The sequence below is a fragment of the Melopsittacus undulatus genome, chromosome 19 (genome assembly GCF_012275295.1).
Source record: "Melopsittacus undulatus isolate bMelUnd1 chromosome 19, bMelUnd1.mat.Z, whole genome shotgun sequence".
Lineage (NCBI taxonomy): Eukaryota > Metazoa > Chordata > Aves > Psittaciformes > Psittaculidae > Melopsittacus > Melopsittacus undulatus.
In genome coordinates this window covers 4122748-4137714 of record NC_047545.1, presented here as the reverse complement: position 1 = coordinate 4137714, position 14967 = coordinate 4122748, and the positions used below count along the sequence as shown (strand labels likewise).

At 51.4% G+C, this 14967-nt stretch overlaps 1 protein-coding gene across 1 annotated transcript; it reads left to right on the top strand.

Annotated features, from left to right (window-relative positions):
- The first annotated feature begins 4959 nt into the window (after positions 1-4959).
- Positions 4960-9380, top strand: LOC115945229 (WW domain-binding protein 11-like). The gene is made up of 7 exons (XM_034070929.1): positions 4960-5022; positions 6818-6904; positions 7317-7536; positions 7717-7859; positions 8208-8324; positions 8519-8749; positions 9363-9380. Exons 1-7 carry the CDS (start codon positions 4960-4962, stop codon positions 9378-9380), a joined length of 879 nt encoding a protein of 292 aa, XP_033926820.1.
- The last annotated feature ends 5587 nt before the right edge of the window (positions 9381-14967 follow it).

Below are 14967 nucleotides of genomic sequence, written 5' to 3'. Positions count from 1 at the left end.
CAGCAGCCGAGGCCAGCGAGGATGGAGGTGTTGGAGCTCAGCACCTTGAGCTGGCACCCGTCCCTGGCCTGCTGCTCCACTGCTGGGAGTCCTGGAAGTGTCTGGCTCCATGTCCAGCTATCGCAGCTGGGGACAGCATGGTGAGCCACATTGGATGTGTCCGTGGGCATGGGAGGAGGGATGCTTGCTGATGTAAGGGTGCCTGAATTCAGGTTTGTGCTAAAAGCACATAAATCATTGAATGATTTGGGTTGGAAGGAAGCCTCAAGGCTCATCTAGTCCAAATGCCCTGCAATGAGCAGGGACATCTTCAACTACATCGGTTTGTCTGGAACCACATCCAGCCTCCAGGGATGGTGCATCCACCACCTCTTTGGGCAACCCGTGCCAGTGTTTTCCCACCCTCATTGTAAAGAATTTCTTCCTCACATCCAGCCTGAATGTCCCTCTTTTGGTTTAAAACCATCACCCCTCATTCTATCGCAACAGATCCATCTAGAAAATCTCTCCCATCTTCCTTATAGACCCCTTGTAAGTATTGAAAGGCTGCAATAGGCTTTCCCTGGAGTCTTCTTCAGGGTGAACAAGCCCAGCTCTCTCAGCCTGTCCTCATAGGAGAGGTGTTCATATGCAAACAGGCTCCTGCCTGGGCACAGGTAGGAGGAGCATGCAAGCAGAGACATCCCACCTGCACATCCTGTGATAGACAGCACCCCAGAGGCAGCACTGAGCCTGTAGAACCAGGGCTAATGATCCCTTTCAGCAGAGATGCTGAGCTGTGTGGGTAAACAGGTTTTATTTCTAGGTCTGTCCATGCATCCCTAAGCATTGCTGGCAGTGTATCCAAAGCACAGCTCGGAAATCAGCGGTTCCACCCTGCTACCCAGAGAACCGAGCTGTCAGCATCCCTGTCCCCAAGCTCAGGGGGAACATTACCTCTGGATTTGCTCCCTGAGTGTTAATCATACTGATTCCCTCTTGGGCACTCTGCCTAAGATAACAGCAATAAAACCCCCAACATTATCTCAAGACTAGGACTACTAAAAGGGCTGAGTTCCTGCACTGAATGGAGATAGTTGTGATATTTAAGGGGCAGCTCCTATAAGATACTGCATCATCTGGCTGTGATCCAGGAGATAAATAAGCTGCTGTTTCATCTCAAGCCAGTGAATCACCCTCATCAAAATCAATAGGACTGATCTCATTAATTGGGTAGATCTACCAACTGCTCCTGCGTTCTCATCGCTCTCCTTCTGTAATAAAAAGCTTGATTCAATCATTTTTTAGTACCATGTCAACTGCAAAAGTATAAGCAATGTTGGCTGAAGTCATCTCTCTTCTACGCCATCACCCTTATTGGCAGGAGGCTGTGAGGCCGACTGCAGCTTCCTGCAGGAGAGGAGAGCAAGGGGAGCTCTCCTGCAGTGTAATCCTCAGAGAAGATGGGGAGCTTGGTTGCCTCCAGCAGTTTCTCACTGTGCTGTCAAGTTTAGAGGCTCCACTGGGACTGCAGGAAAGCGCCTCTCTGAAAGGTTACATGCAGTGGAACAGAGCTGCGAGGTGGCAGAGCAAAGAAAGGAAAGAAGGAAGGGAGAAAGAGATCTCTCTGACAGCTCTATCCTGAAAAGCATCCCCTTCTACTGAAGGCAGAGATGCACAGCAGCCCCCTTGTTCCTCCCTGCTCCATGGCCAAACAGGTTTTCTTCCTTGACCTGGCCTATGGAGCAGCAACGTGGCAGCAGCCTCTTCCTTCCTCCTGCCCTTTTGCAGGCTGGTGGCTGAGATACCTGCCAAGGGGAGGGGAAATATCAGTAGATCTGGATCCATTAAGTGTGTCAAGTGTATGGGGGGAAAGGGAGGATTTGCAGAGCAGAGTGACCCTGAACAGGCTGAACACCATTAATATGGAGGCTAAAATACTTGGTATGATGACAAGAGACATCTCTGGGCAGGGCAAAAACCTCCTGTCAAACTTCCAGGGGTTAGGAATATTCTAAGCTTTGGAAGGAGCAAAGAGCCACAGGTTTTTGTAAGGAATGGAAGAGCAGGGGATGGGTGTGATGCTCTGCTGTTGCTGTGTAAACATCCACACTGTTCTTTAGAGGCTCACATTGCTTTCCCAGCATGACTGCACCTGGCCTGAGCCTGGAAGCATTTCCACACCAGGTAAGAAACAACCCCAATGCTGGGAAAGCCATTCCTTGCAAATGCTGGTTTCCCCAAGGGTGGGCACAGCAACAGCATCACCTGTGTCTCTCAGGCCATTTCTTATGGCTGGAGACCTTCTGTAGTTACCCTGGGAAGCCTCAAACCAGAGTCGGAGATCCCCATACTGCTGTTTCTGATGGGAAACCATCTCCAGGTTTACCACCCTCCATCCTGCTGCTCTCTGGAGGTGCAGCTTTGGGGGACTGCTAAAGGAGATGGGTAGTCACTTAGCACCACCTGGACTGCCTCGTGCTGAGCTTGTCATCACCTTGCTTACCGTGTTCCTACTGCTGGCACTGAAGAGGAGGCTGGACCAAGTATTTGTGGTGTGTGGCCTGAAAGCTACACTAAACCAGGGGTGAGTGGCATCATCCAGGAGCGAGCCCAAGCAAACCACAGCCAGACAAACTGTGGGTGGAAAAATCATTGAGCAGCTCCTTACGAATGCCTGCAGAGCTTTCCTGACCATTGTCTCACTGCCACAGGTCTCCCTTCAGCACTGCAGTCAGTGAAAATCTCCAGCTCAGTAAATGTGGCATCTCCTTGGCTGGGAGACCCTAACCCTAACCCCCATCTCCTCACCCTATCTGGGGCTCTGCAGCCTAACAACTGCAGCATCTCTCATAGCAGATCATGTTCTGGAGGGAAAGAAGTGACAGCAAATGACAGCAAGATGCTCATGGATGAGCAGAGTATTTCTCCTCCTCACAAGTGGATCAAAGTCACCACAGTTGGCTCTCCAGGAGTACCTGAAGGCAGAAGCAAGGACCTGGATGCACTCACACAGCTGTGCCTCTGTGAACCACAACTGGGGACAGAGGTCCTGCTGCTGAGCCAGGGTGGAAAAGTGATTCCCTGTTCAAGCACAGCTGAGCAGGGAGCAGCTGCTGCCATGTGCCTTGCAGAGGCTCACATGGCTCTGCCCAGCAGGAATGCTGAGCCTCTTCCCTGTGCCACACACAGGGAATGAGCACAGCTTGGCTGTCAGATGCTTGCAGTAATGGAAACCAACCCATCCCTGGAACAAATGAGAGTAATAGCTAAATTAGAGGCAGTCTCTACCTGGTCCCAGACACTCTGCCAGCTGAGGAGGTGAAATGGAACCTGATGATAAGCTATTGGTGAGCAGGGTGGTGAGAGCACACGTGCCTCTGAGGGCAGAGGAGGCTGTTTCAGGAGGGGTGGGCAGGGTGAAGGCAGGAGAGCTGGGCTGGGGAGACAGACAGGGCTCCTCTCACTTGGGAAACTGCATCCCCAGCTCCAGCGGAGTCAGTGGAAGAGCATCCCTGACTATGGATGACTGCTCAGACTGCAGCAGACTGTCTCATGGCCAGAGCTTGACCTTTCCAGCACCAATTAGCTGGGAGAGGAGCCATGCAGCTAATGAGCACATGAGGAGGTTTATCTCACCTAGCAGGCATGGACACTGCCTATAAAACTCTTGGCAAACGCAGCAGCTGGTATTGATCTCGGGAAGGCCGGGTGCTCCAATGCATAAAAATCACACAGAGGAATGTTCATTTGCTCCCATCTGTCTCCTGTTGCTGCTTAAGGCCCAGTGTTCATGAGACCAACAGCTCTCCATGCCCAGCATGGTGAAGAGCCCTCATCATGCAGTAAGCACCTGAGGCTGTGAACAGTGAGAGACTGGCACCCCTTGGGGGTCTCTGCTCTGCCCTCACAAGCTGGGATGTTTGAAAAGGAAAGGGATATATCCCGATTTCCATAGGTTGCAGTGGAAATGCCAGAGAAAAGAGGAGATAATGCCATCAGAGAGACCTTGATTGATATACAAGATCCATTGAGGGAAGGTCTGTTTCTTTTTCCAGATAGATTTCACAGGAATGAGGCATTGGGAAATGTATCTGCCCCTTTTGGCTGGGTTTGTTTCCAAGAAACCTGCATCTGGAGCATCTAGTCATTCAAAAGGGTCTCAGTATCACAGGAGAGCATCTCTATCATGGAGGCCATGGCATGGTGGGGTGGGAGTAGCCGGCTTCCCAGCTGCAGCCAGGAAGAGCTGCAGGAAGGTGCCAGGGAAGCTGCCTGGTGTCTGAGGATTTAGAACCATCCCCATGCAGCCCCTTATGCCCAGGAGGTTTGAGCTGGTGACTCTTCTGTTTCCACCTCCTCAGAGCCAAGTGTGTTTGGTGCTGTAACGTGGGATTAGGAGTGGGTAATTAGCCCTGAGCTTTTCTGCTCTCTGTACCTGCAGGAGGCTGGAGCAGGAATCTGAGTCAGACAACAGCAGCATTTAGAAAACGCACCAGGCCTGGGCAGAACAATCAGCTGCTGGTAATGACTGTTTTCTCTTGCCACATCCGTGATGTCTCCCACTGTACCACGCTTGCTGCCTGCCGCAGGGCTTGCAGGGAAAGGATGCTCTGTCAATCTCAGAGGCACGTTGCTCCAGTGGGAGATACTGTCCTCACTTTGCAGGCTGGGGAGAGGCCTTGAGCTGTAACCTGGCAGCCAGCAGAAATAGGGCAGAGGGGCACAGTCTGACCACAGAGCACCTTTGCTATGTGGCAGGGAACTGATGTTTCCTTCCTAACTCAGTCACGCTGCAATTCCCACCACAGGCATTTTAAATAAACCTTTAATCTGTGATTCTGCCCAGGCTGATAATCCCCATACTGGCACATCCAGAGGAAATGAGTCCTCCACCATGGCAGGCTGTAATAATAACATATAATGTTTCTTCCCTTGGGAAATCCTGCCAAGGGCATCGGAAATGTCTTGTGAACAAGGATGAACGAAGCCCTGCAATCCCCCTGTGAAGCAAAGCTGATTTCTGCCTATCTTGTAGACAAGGTGAGGGCACAAAAAGGTTCCCAGGAGCTCAGGAAGGTCACCAAGCAGGGAATAAAACCCAGGAGTGGTAGCTCCCAACCTTCAGGTTTAATGCTAAATACAGCAGCATCACCATTCCAGTCAGCTGCCATTGAGGATTTGTCCCCATGCTTTCCTTGGAAGATGATGAGGCAGTTAGGCAGAGCCATGTAGTAGCTTAAGCATCAAAAGATAAAGGAGAGAGGTTTGCAGAAGCATGGCTTAACGCACATTTGCCTGTCAGCTTGGAGCATGAACATGTTCAGATATCACAAGTCAAGTAACTGATAACTGCTCATTTATTAATCTCTGGTAACTCAATCTGTCCTCTCAGCCCTAAGTGCTGAACAGAGATGATGCCCTCAGGAGCTGGAGACCAATTTAACTTGTCAAAAGCCTTAGACCCTGACTGGCTCCTTAATGCCAGCACTCCTAATGATAACTGTTGAGCTGATTTTCTGTCACATATCAAACAGATCCCAGCTCCCTTTCTAGAAGCTCTGGCTGTTCTCCTGTGCTGAAGAGCTGTGAATATCCATGACCTGAGCTCTGCAGGAGGGCACGTTTCTGCCTGGAGAAGTCTGGGATTTGGACTATAAAAAGCTCCCACCCCTCTTTCACGCCAACACTGATGTCCTCTGGGTACCGGTGCTTTCCTCAGCATCACTGGAGGAGAGCAGGGACTCAGGGGCCCCTTGTCTTGCTTCTTGCTCACCCTTGTTGCTGGGAGGTGCTCAGCCACACTGGGCAAAGTCTCCTTGTGAGTGGCAACTCCAGCAAAGGGTTTATGGTTGAGCTGTACTGAAGAGCTGGGGGAAACCAAGAGCCCACACTGGAGCAGGGAGTCAAACTCCCTGTCTAATGGCCCTGATGCAAACCCTGATTGCTGCCTGCTCCATGTGGTCTCATTGCATGGACATCAGTGACTCCCCTGGTGTCCCCCTCTTCGCTGGTTGCGCTCCAGCTGCCTGCCCTGGACTGGGACCAGCCCTCCCAGTTCCACCCCTTGGGGATTGATCCTCATTGGGAATTAAGAGCTTTGAGAGTGAACGTGGCAGCAGCCCAACGTTGCTGATCCAGGAGGCTCTGCTTCATTAGCCCCAAAAGATTGCTGACACTGAGCGCTTCAATTCTGGCATTGCAGGTTCTGCTTCTCAATAACAGCAAAAAGCAATCTGAGAGAGCACAGCCAATGAAGTGGAACTGGCTTTATCACAGCTGGTTAAGAGCAAATGTGCCCTGTGGAGAAACTATTTCAGGAAAGCTGCTGTGTCCTGAAAGCAGAGGTCCTGCCTGCAATGGACAGTTTGGGAGAGGGACCCTGATGTATGCAAGCATCCCAGCTCCAGAGGGGCTCATGTCTGGCCCTGAAACGCATGGCCGGTGGCAGGGCTACCAGCAAGATGTGCAGATGCTGGATACAGGTCCCCATCTCTGCAGGGTCACCTCTGCCACAACACCCTGTTCAGCTGGAAGGAGCAGGGAGGTGGGTGTCCCAGATGGGAAGGTGTGGAGCTGCCGTACTGATTAGGGAGGTGGGCAGCTCATGAGGGCAATGAGAAGCAGCTGGGTCAGTAGCTACAAATAGTTTGAGGGCTGCAGCCTGGGCTAAGCCAGGTTTCTTGCTTAGCGTAGGCTTTTGGGCTTCATGGAGCAGCAAGGAAGGCCATGCACCAGCCCAGAGCAGGTACAGCTCCTTCAGGTACCACAGGGGCTGTTTCTGCTGGGAGCTCTGGTAGAAACGGCATAGAGGATATCTGACTTTCTCTCTGTTTAGGGGGCGGCAGTTGCCTGCAGTGAGCCCCACTCCTTCTCCAGCAGGTTCCTGCACCAGATCCTTCAGATGAGTTCAGTCAAGTTCCTGGTAGGTGATGCTCCTCCTGCTGGAGAAGTCTGGGCCAAGGGGAGGGTGATAAAGCCTTGGGACTGGCAGTTCCTTTGGTTTCTCTGCTGGGCATTCTCTCTTCTTTCAGTCTTTCCCTTCTGCTCAGTGTCTTCTTGTCCTCTGATTTCCCCCTCTCCATCCCAGCTTTTGCCCTCTGCCTGGTTTGGTTTTGTCTTGCTCCCCTTTTGCTAATGGTTGTTGCAGTCTTCACATTTCTGTCCTTCTCTGGGCCAGGAGAGGTGTGAGGTCTTTGGGCAGACAAGGTATAACCTAACTGGTCCTGGTTTACCAGGCTGAAGCTGGGCCCATCTCAGCTCCACCTTGAGATGAAGAAGGGTTTAAGAGTTTTACTCAGTACTTCAAGTAGTCAGGGGGTCTCTCTTGTCTACAGCTGAAGATCCTTCAGAAAGCATCAGCCTGGATTGGATATGTGATCCCTGTGGAGACCGTTGTCAGCAAGGTCTACCCCTTGCAGTCTCCCAGGCCCAGAAGACTTGCCAGGAAGTGCCGGGGGAAACTGAGGGGCTTTGTCCTCTCCATCATCCCCACCAGGATCCAGAACATCCTGGGCTATCAGCCAGCAGACTGGAGCCAGAGCAATGTGCCCAGAGGTGAGAGCTGTGGCCTTCTGGAACACCTGAAGGCTTTGCAGTTAAGAAGCACACAGGGCCACGTGTGCTGTGAAAACACACTGGGACTGGGGCGTCTGTGCTGGGTAGAAAGCTGGGAAGCATGCAGATGTATATATGTTCTGTGTGTGTTATGACTGTGCCTGCTATGAATCCCTGCAGAGATCCAAGAAGCCCTGATCAACTCTTCTAACAAAGCAAACAAGAGGAAGTGGGATGACCTAGGTTGGGAGGAGGAGGATTCCTTGTTGCTAGAACTGGAAAGGGACCTGTTAGAAGATGACTCTGAAGATCTCACATACAAGGTAAGAGTTTCTGGCTGCTGAGCAGGTTTCTTCCTCAGGGCTGAGCAATTTGGAGATGATTGTGTTTAGCTCCTCTTAGACTGGGAATGCCACTGCAGTGGATCCTGTGGAGGGAGCTCTAAAGAGGTTTCCTTTACTGTGCATCCTTTGAGGGCTGCAGGTGTCCAAAGAACACTGGAGCATCTTCAGTGTTTGAAAGGTATGGGTGCCCCAGTCATCTCATAGCCCTTTGGCTGGTGTCCCTGCAAAGCAGCATCTCTGCCATCTGTAGCTATTTGGCTGTGGCTACCAGCATTATTTGGAGTGGGGCCAGTGTGTCCTTCCTCAGACTACTTCTTTCTTCCCCAGCCCTCAGATGTAGAAACAGATAGTGAGGAGTATGAGACCCAGAATGACACTGAGGCAGACCTGGAGTTTGAAGAGCAGGATGGGATTGTTATGCTGAAGGAGTCGTTGGATCTCCAGGTGAGTGTGCCTGCTCCATGGCTGTAGACTCTAAGAGTGGGCTTTAAGGATGTACTTCAGTCCTTGCTCCCTTGGCTGCAGAAGGAGAAGGTGCCTGGGTTTGCTCAGACTAATCTGAATTTCATGAGATCACTCATGGGTTTCATGCTGCCCTTCTGCAGAGCTGCAGCATCACCATGCCCCTGTCTCTGCAGGTGGAGAACATAAAACCTGCCAATGTTAATGATGCCCCAGAGCTGCTGGCTGCAAGCACAGAGCCAGGACCAGAGGATTCAGCTGTGTCCAGCAGTGAAGAAGATGCTCCAACTGTTGACAGTGGCAATGATGATACCCAGAAGCCACAAGCAGACGTGAGCAGTAGGGATGGCAGTGGGCAGGAAGCTGATGCAGAGTATGATGACAGCAGCAGTTTGTCACACTGCGAGGTAAGGATTCCTCTGCTGAGCCATAATCCCACCCATCTTTTAATGTGTGGCAGGAGAGGTCATGAGCTCAGAAGTGTTTCAGCCTGGAGTGATGTCCCTGGGATGTGAGCCTTTGTGAAATAGTTCCCCATTCCCTTTGCTGCCAAGTGAGCTAGGAAAGGGCTGTAGGGGCTCTAGCTCTTCTCTCTGCGCAAAGAGAGAATCCCCTTATGTTGTTGAGATTATGTTGGGCATATGCAATGCTGTGTGACAGGACCACTAAATACCAGTTGAGCATCTTGTGCTGGGCCCCAGGGTGGCCACTTCTGAACTGCAGCCACTCTTGGCAGGTCACTATGAGCCCTTCGTGACTCACTGGCCCAGACATCTTGTAATTTAAAATGGGGAGGACTGGTGGGAAGAGTCTTCATCATTAGCAACCTCACATGGGGTCCTTTACTGCTCAAGACCCATCTGTTGCCAAAGCACTAGTGAACACCCTCCTAATTCCTATGAAGCTTGTGCTGGTTTGCAGAGAAATGGAGGGTGAGGAGAGCTGCTCAGTAGGCTGGTTTGTACTCACTGCCAGTGGTGGCTGGCCAGTGTGATGGGTGAAATCTGTTGTGTTTTCCAGGATAAGCAGGAAAACTGATTCATGGACCTGGACTTCTGCTGTGGCTACAGGTTCTGGTTCTCTGGGGCAGCTGTGTCCTGAAGTAAGATTGTGATATTGATGCTTTTTGAACTTTATAATAAAATTGCCTTATTTTTCATGCTAACTGGGATGCAATTGGCTGTCAATATCTGGAGCTGGCAGGTTCTGCCTGTGATGCATAGACATACCCCTGCTGGGAGCCCAGGGTATGGAGCTCCCAGCAGGACCTTTCTCTGTGATCCCGCCTGGGGAGAGATCCTTTGTGGCTCCTGGGAGGGTGATGACTTTAGCAATGGGAAGGAGAGGGGTGTGGAGGTGAGGCTCGGTATGAAAGGAGCTGAGTCTCCATGTTCCATGGATGGCCACAGTGACTGGTCCCTGGATGGCTGCAGAGGCATGGGATGGTTGTCTCTCCCTCCACATCCATGACATCCCCAAGAAATACAGGGGTAGCAAGGCTGTACCTTTTGGGGCAAACCAACTGATTTCATGAGGAGCCCATGCTGCTCAGTGAGCATTTAGAGGCTTTCTGCTTAGGTGTTTCCCCATGCAGCCTTCTCCCTCTCTGGGTCCTACAGACCTGAGCCAACAGCAGTCTGACATCTGGAAAGTCAGGTTGGGATTGGAAAGTGCCTGAATGCAGCCTGGGGTGTCTTGAGCTTCATCAGTTGCCTGGACCAAGTCACAGTGTCTGAAGCTGCAAAGAGCAGTAACTCTTCCAAATGTGAGTGTAAAAATGGGAGCAGCTTGGGGTGTTTGGTGCTGTTGCTTGGGGTGTGCCTGGAGGCTGTGCCTGACACGCAACCGCCTTGAGCTCTATGAGGCTGTGTGTATCAGCTTGCACTAATGATTCTCTAGGTGTTAAAACTAACTGTGGCATCCTGCACTAGGGATGTTGGACTGAGCAAGCTGAGGTTTTGGGCAGGTTTAACCTGGCTGGGCCAGGCTAGCTCTGCTCTGAGCACAGCAGTGGATAGCTGCTGCTTCCTGCCAGCTTAGTGATGCCTCTGTGTGTCCCCTGCCATGGGCAAAGCCTTTAAGGAAGCTTCAACTGCAAGGAAGGAGGTGTCGAGATGCCCTGAGGTTTTGTTCTTATGTTTCCCAATACATATGGGCTGCAAGAAAGAGTGGGAGTTAAAAAACATGAACCCCATGGAGTTTAAAGGCAGAGCAGTAATGAGGATGGAAGTGTCCTCCCTCCCAGGCCCCACTGTGATCAGGGATGCTAATGTCTTTCTAATTAAAGATTGTTTCTTCCGTTAAAAGCAGCTCTGGGGCACAATTTGCTCTGTGCAGCTCTTCTTGCTGGGCTGCAGTGACTGTGTGAAGGGCTCCTCTGGCCAGCAGTGAACCATTTAAAGGAAGAGATACAGGTACCCTAAACAAGTGCCTGGGTCAAGACCCCTCTCCTCCAGCTGCAGCCCTTAAACCCTTTCCTGGCACTCTAAGGTTGATTTTCTTCTTATAGATCTGGCCAGAGCATTGGTGCGAGCTCCTTGTACCTCTGCTTCAGTGGAAGCTGTCTTTGCCTATTCATTTTTCTCCCACCAGTTATTTGTGTATCATCAATGTACAGAACAGTCCTGAATAATGAAGCTTACATAGTCATAAAGCTGCTCAACAGCCTTCCCCATGGCAGTGTCTCTTTAAATGCAGGTATGCCTCTTACCTGGCATCATCTGCTGCCACAATAGCAGTGGTGTCATTACTGCTGAGTAAGAGCAAGATTGGTAAAGCAGCTGATGCTGCAACTCCTGGGTATTATATTGGGCTCTGCATCAGTTTGGTTGTTCCCTGGTTGTGTTTGATAGCTCTCCCATTCTCTGCAGCCAGTGCTTTGTAAAGCAGAGATTAATAAAACATCCTTTAGTGACATGTAGCTAGGTAAGGGCTCTTTCTGAAATCCATGCAGGCTTTTCCTGCTTGCTCCTGAGCTTTAGTAGCACTGGATACTGAGATAAAGAGGATTCTTTGTTCACTGCCTGGGTGGCAGGCTGCAGAGTGATTATGCCTCAAAATGTGGTGAGGAAGCAACTAGCATTAAATCTAGTGCTCTGAGCTCACCTGCAAATGAATTCTGTGCATACCTGGCTGCAATGGGGGGCATGCCCAAAGCTTCCCCCATCTTAAGCTCTGATTTAGGGAGAAGACTCATCCTCAAGATGAGTTATGGGGGAAGTAAAGGGCTTGGTGGAGTGAGAACTTGCTGCAGAGCTGCTTTGTCCCAAGGTCATCATTCTGCATCCAGCCCAAGTAAGTGGTGCCTGTTTGCATTGTGGAGGAGGTGGGGTGAAGAGGAGGGAGCTGCTGGCTGTTGGTGAAGGCTCAGACTGTGGCAGTGGCTGCTGGTGGCCTGGTGGGTGTCCCCACTGCTGGGGGGTGATGGGTGCTGCAGGGCTGTGAGTGAGCTGCATGATAAACCTGCTTGCACATGGGCTTTGTCTACTTGCAGTACAATGAGCATTGAACATCCCAGGAATGCAGGTTTGTTCCCTCCCTCCACCTTTGCACACCCTGGAAGCATCCAATCCCTGCTGTCCCCAGGCCATGCCCCTGCCTTTTCTTGCAGATCAGCGGGGTTGGGGTGGTGGGAACCATGAGAACTGAGCCGAGGTCTGCACCTCCCATAACCCTGGGGTCCATGTAGTCTCTGTGGCTCAGTGGGTGGACACCAGGGCCAGTCCCATCTCCTTGGCAAAGGCCATCAAAGAGCAAGCCAGGTGCTGTGATAGAAGAGGATGGGGAAAGGGAGAGAAATTGAGGGGTTAATGCAGTGGTAGGGGGATGAACACATAAATGTTGCCCTGGAGGGAGCCTGAAGGGGTGGGTGAAGGTGACCCCTATGGTCAGGGTCCCCCAGAGCACACGTGGACCAAGCAGCCTGCAAAGGGCTCCCCACTGGATCTATGACGAGGGCATTGAATGGGAAACAAATGGCTTAATTGAGGCAAAAATGATCATAATTAGCATGAGCAAATCCAATTAGGAGCCCAGGGCCAGTTACCTTGGGTCTGTCATTGGGAGCATGGGTGTTGGGTGGTGTGGGATGGGCAGGGAAACAGGGTGATGGGTTCTCCCTTGGGCCTGGCACTCATTAGCACCCGCTCCTCCTCGAGCTGCTGCCTCTGTGCCCTGGATGGAGCCTAATTAGGATGGAGAAATGGAATTGCCAGGGGTGAGGGGGTTGATGGGCAGAGAAGCAATTGCTTCCTGCGGAGCAGCTTCCCAACAAATGCTGTTGCTGTCAGCTGTTCAAAGCTGGTAATGGAGAGGGTCAGAAACCCCATTCCAACCTTGCTGCAGGGCTGGAAGGAGCAGTTTGCACTTTCCTCCAAAGAGCAGAAGGAAAATTGTCCTGTTTGTCCTTTAGGGGTGACTGCCTTGTTCCTCATAAGCCTGGGGGCTGCAGAGGGGGGACGTGCTGGGCTGTGGTGCCTCTGCCCTGGCATCCTGCAATGATGAAGTTAAATGTGAAGTGTAACTTTGCAGATGACAGGAGGCATCCACAAACACACACACACAACTGCCGCAGACTCAAAGCGTTTATTTCCAGCAAAATCATCTTTATGGGTTGCAATTTCTGTCACAGAAATTTTTGCTCTTGGGAATATGAATCTGCAGCTCTTCTCATTGAGCTTCTCTTTCCTGTTCAATCTCCTGCTTCTCTAGAACTGGCCAGCAGCAACGGACAGGCACTGTGCATCACCTCAACTTAATCCCCTGCCTTTTCCAGCCCAGCAACAACTCCTCTAAGGGACCCCACTGTGTGAATAGCGAAGCATGAGCTTGTGACCCCCCGGGGATGCTGGGCTGTGGTGCTGTGCCTGGTGTGGTCCCAGCAAAACCAGTATCCTTTCCAATGGGAGAAGCAGGCAGGTCCCACAAAGCATCAGGAGTTCTCAGAATGTGGCAACCTCCTTCCTCACAGGCAGAGGGGGAATTTGGGGTGCTCCTGCCCATCCTGCTCAGCCTCCTGCTGTGTCCACAGCAGATGCAAGCCCTCAGATGTGCAGGCAGATGACTGCTTGGTGCTGTCATCCATGTGAGACTCCTACCTGCCACTGTTAGCAGCTCGCAGCAATAATCCTGCCTTTATCTTTATGCAAGAATGAGGGAGACTTTCTTATGTGTCCCTATGGGGAACTCGGTACAAGCTCCAGATAGTGCCAATGGCCTGTGTTGAGAATCTGGCTCTCTCCTCTGCAATGCAGGCATCCAGGGGGGAAGCTGCCCTAAACCCAGTGGGTTTTACAGTGCTGTTGGAGCTGCACATCTGCATGGTCCTGAGACAAGCAACTCTCCCCATACCTGCTTATCATTGAATCAATTAGGTTGGATTGGATCATCATCACTTAGATCATCAGCTCCAGCCCTTACCTCTCAAAGCTCTGCCTCTCATCATTGCAGGTAAAGTGCCTGGGGAATTGATTTGTGACTTCTCTGAGGACATGGTGTGGTTCCGGAGTGCACACAAGGGTTTGGAGGCAGGGTTGGTGCTGTGCTCTGCTTTGCTTAGGGATGTGCACAGTAAAACCCAGCCAGGCTGCCTCAGATTGCCCTGGGGGGGGTTTGTAGTTGTCAGTAAAGGGCTTTTCATGAGGGGTGGCCTCTGCTTCTGGTTTGTCTGAATCCAAAGATGCCTCAGAGCAGCTAAGCAATGTTTAAGCCCTAAGCTGGGCACACAGACCCCATGTCGTGAGGGGGGCTGCATCCAAGTGTGTAACTGGGAGCAGTTATCATCACCCCAGTGACAGAGCACTCCTGGCCAGCACCAAGGGAGTGTGCTATTTCCAGACCAGGTATTTTTGGCTCTTTTGTAGTCTGAATGTTGAAGTTTTCCAAAGGCCTTGAGCCAATTTTTGTGCTGCTGCCTTTATTGCAGCCCCTTGAGCCAGAGCCAAGCTGCTGGTCACAGTTGGGTGGGTTGGAGAAACCGGTGCTTTACCAGATGCCACAGTCTGGATAACAACCGGCTAGGAGATGGAGAGCTGAGGCCTGGGTTCGTATTGCATGTCCCACTGTGAGGAAAGTGGTGGAAAAATCATGCAGTCCAGCAGGCCAGACCTCTGCTAATGGCTGTGTTCAGCTGAGCTGGAAAGGAGCTGCACCTCTCCTGCAGCAGCCCTCCTGTGTGTCTTTCAAGCTAAATCCTCAGTGAAAGCTCCCAAAAACAAAGCTGGGAAGGAGAGTGTGCTGCAGGCATTAATATGCACATACATTAGGTGTGTGACTCACACAAGAAAGGAGAGTAATTTTCAGGTCCAATTAGTTTCATCTGTGCACTCCCCAAAACTCGCTGTATTTATTCTTATTAAGCTCCTCCAGCTCCAACCCCTGCCAGGGGCAGGGACCCCTTCCACTGGAGCAGCTGCTCCAAGCCTGGCCTTGAGCACTGCCAGGGATGGGGCAGCCACATCAGGGAGTTGGGACTTGGTGAGCTTTAATGTGCCTTCCAACACAAACCAGTCTGATTCTATGAAATTTTAAGCCATTTTTTATTAAAGCATTTCCTCTTTAAAACCTATGTCCTACCCATGACACTTCTCTGTCCTGCAGAAGCCAAGTGGATGGACAGGTCAACAGC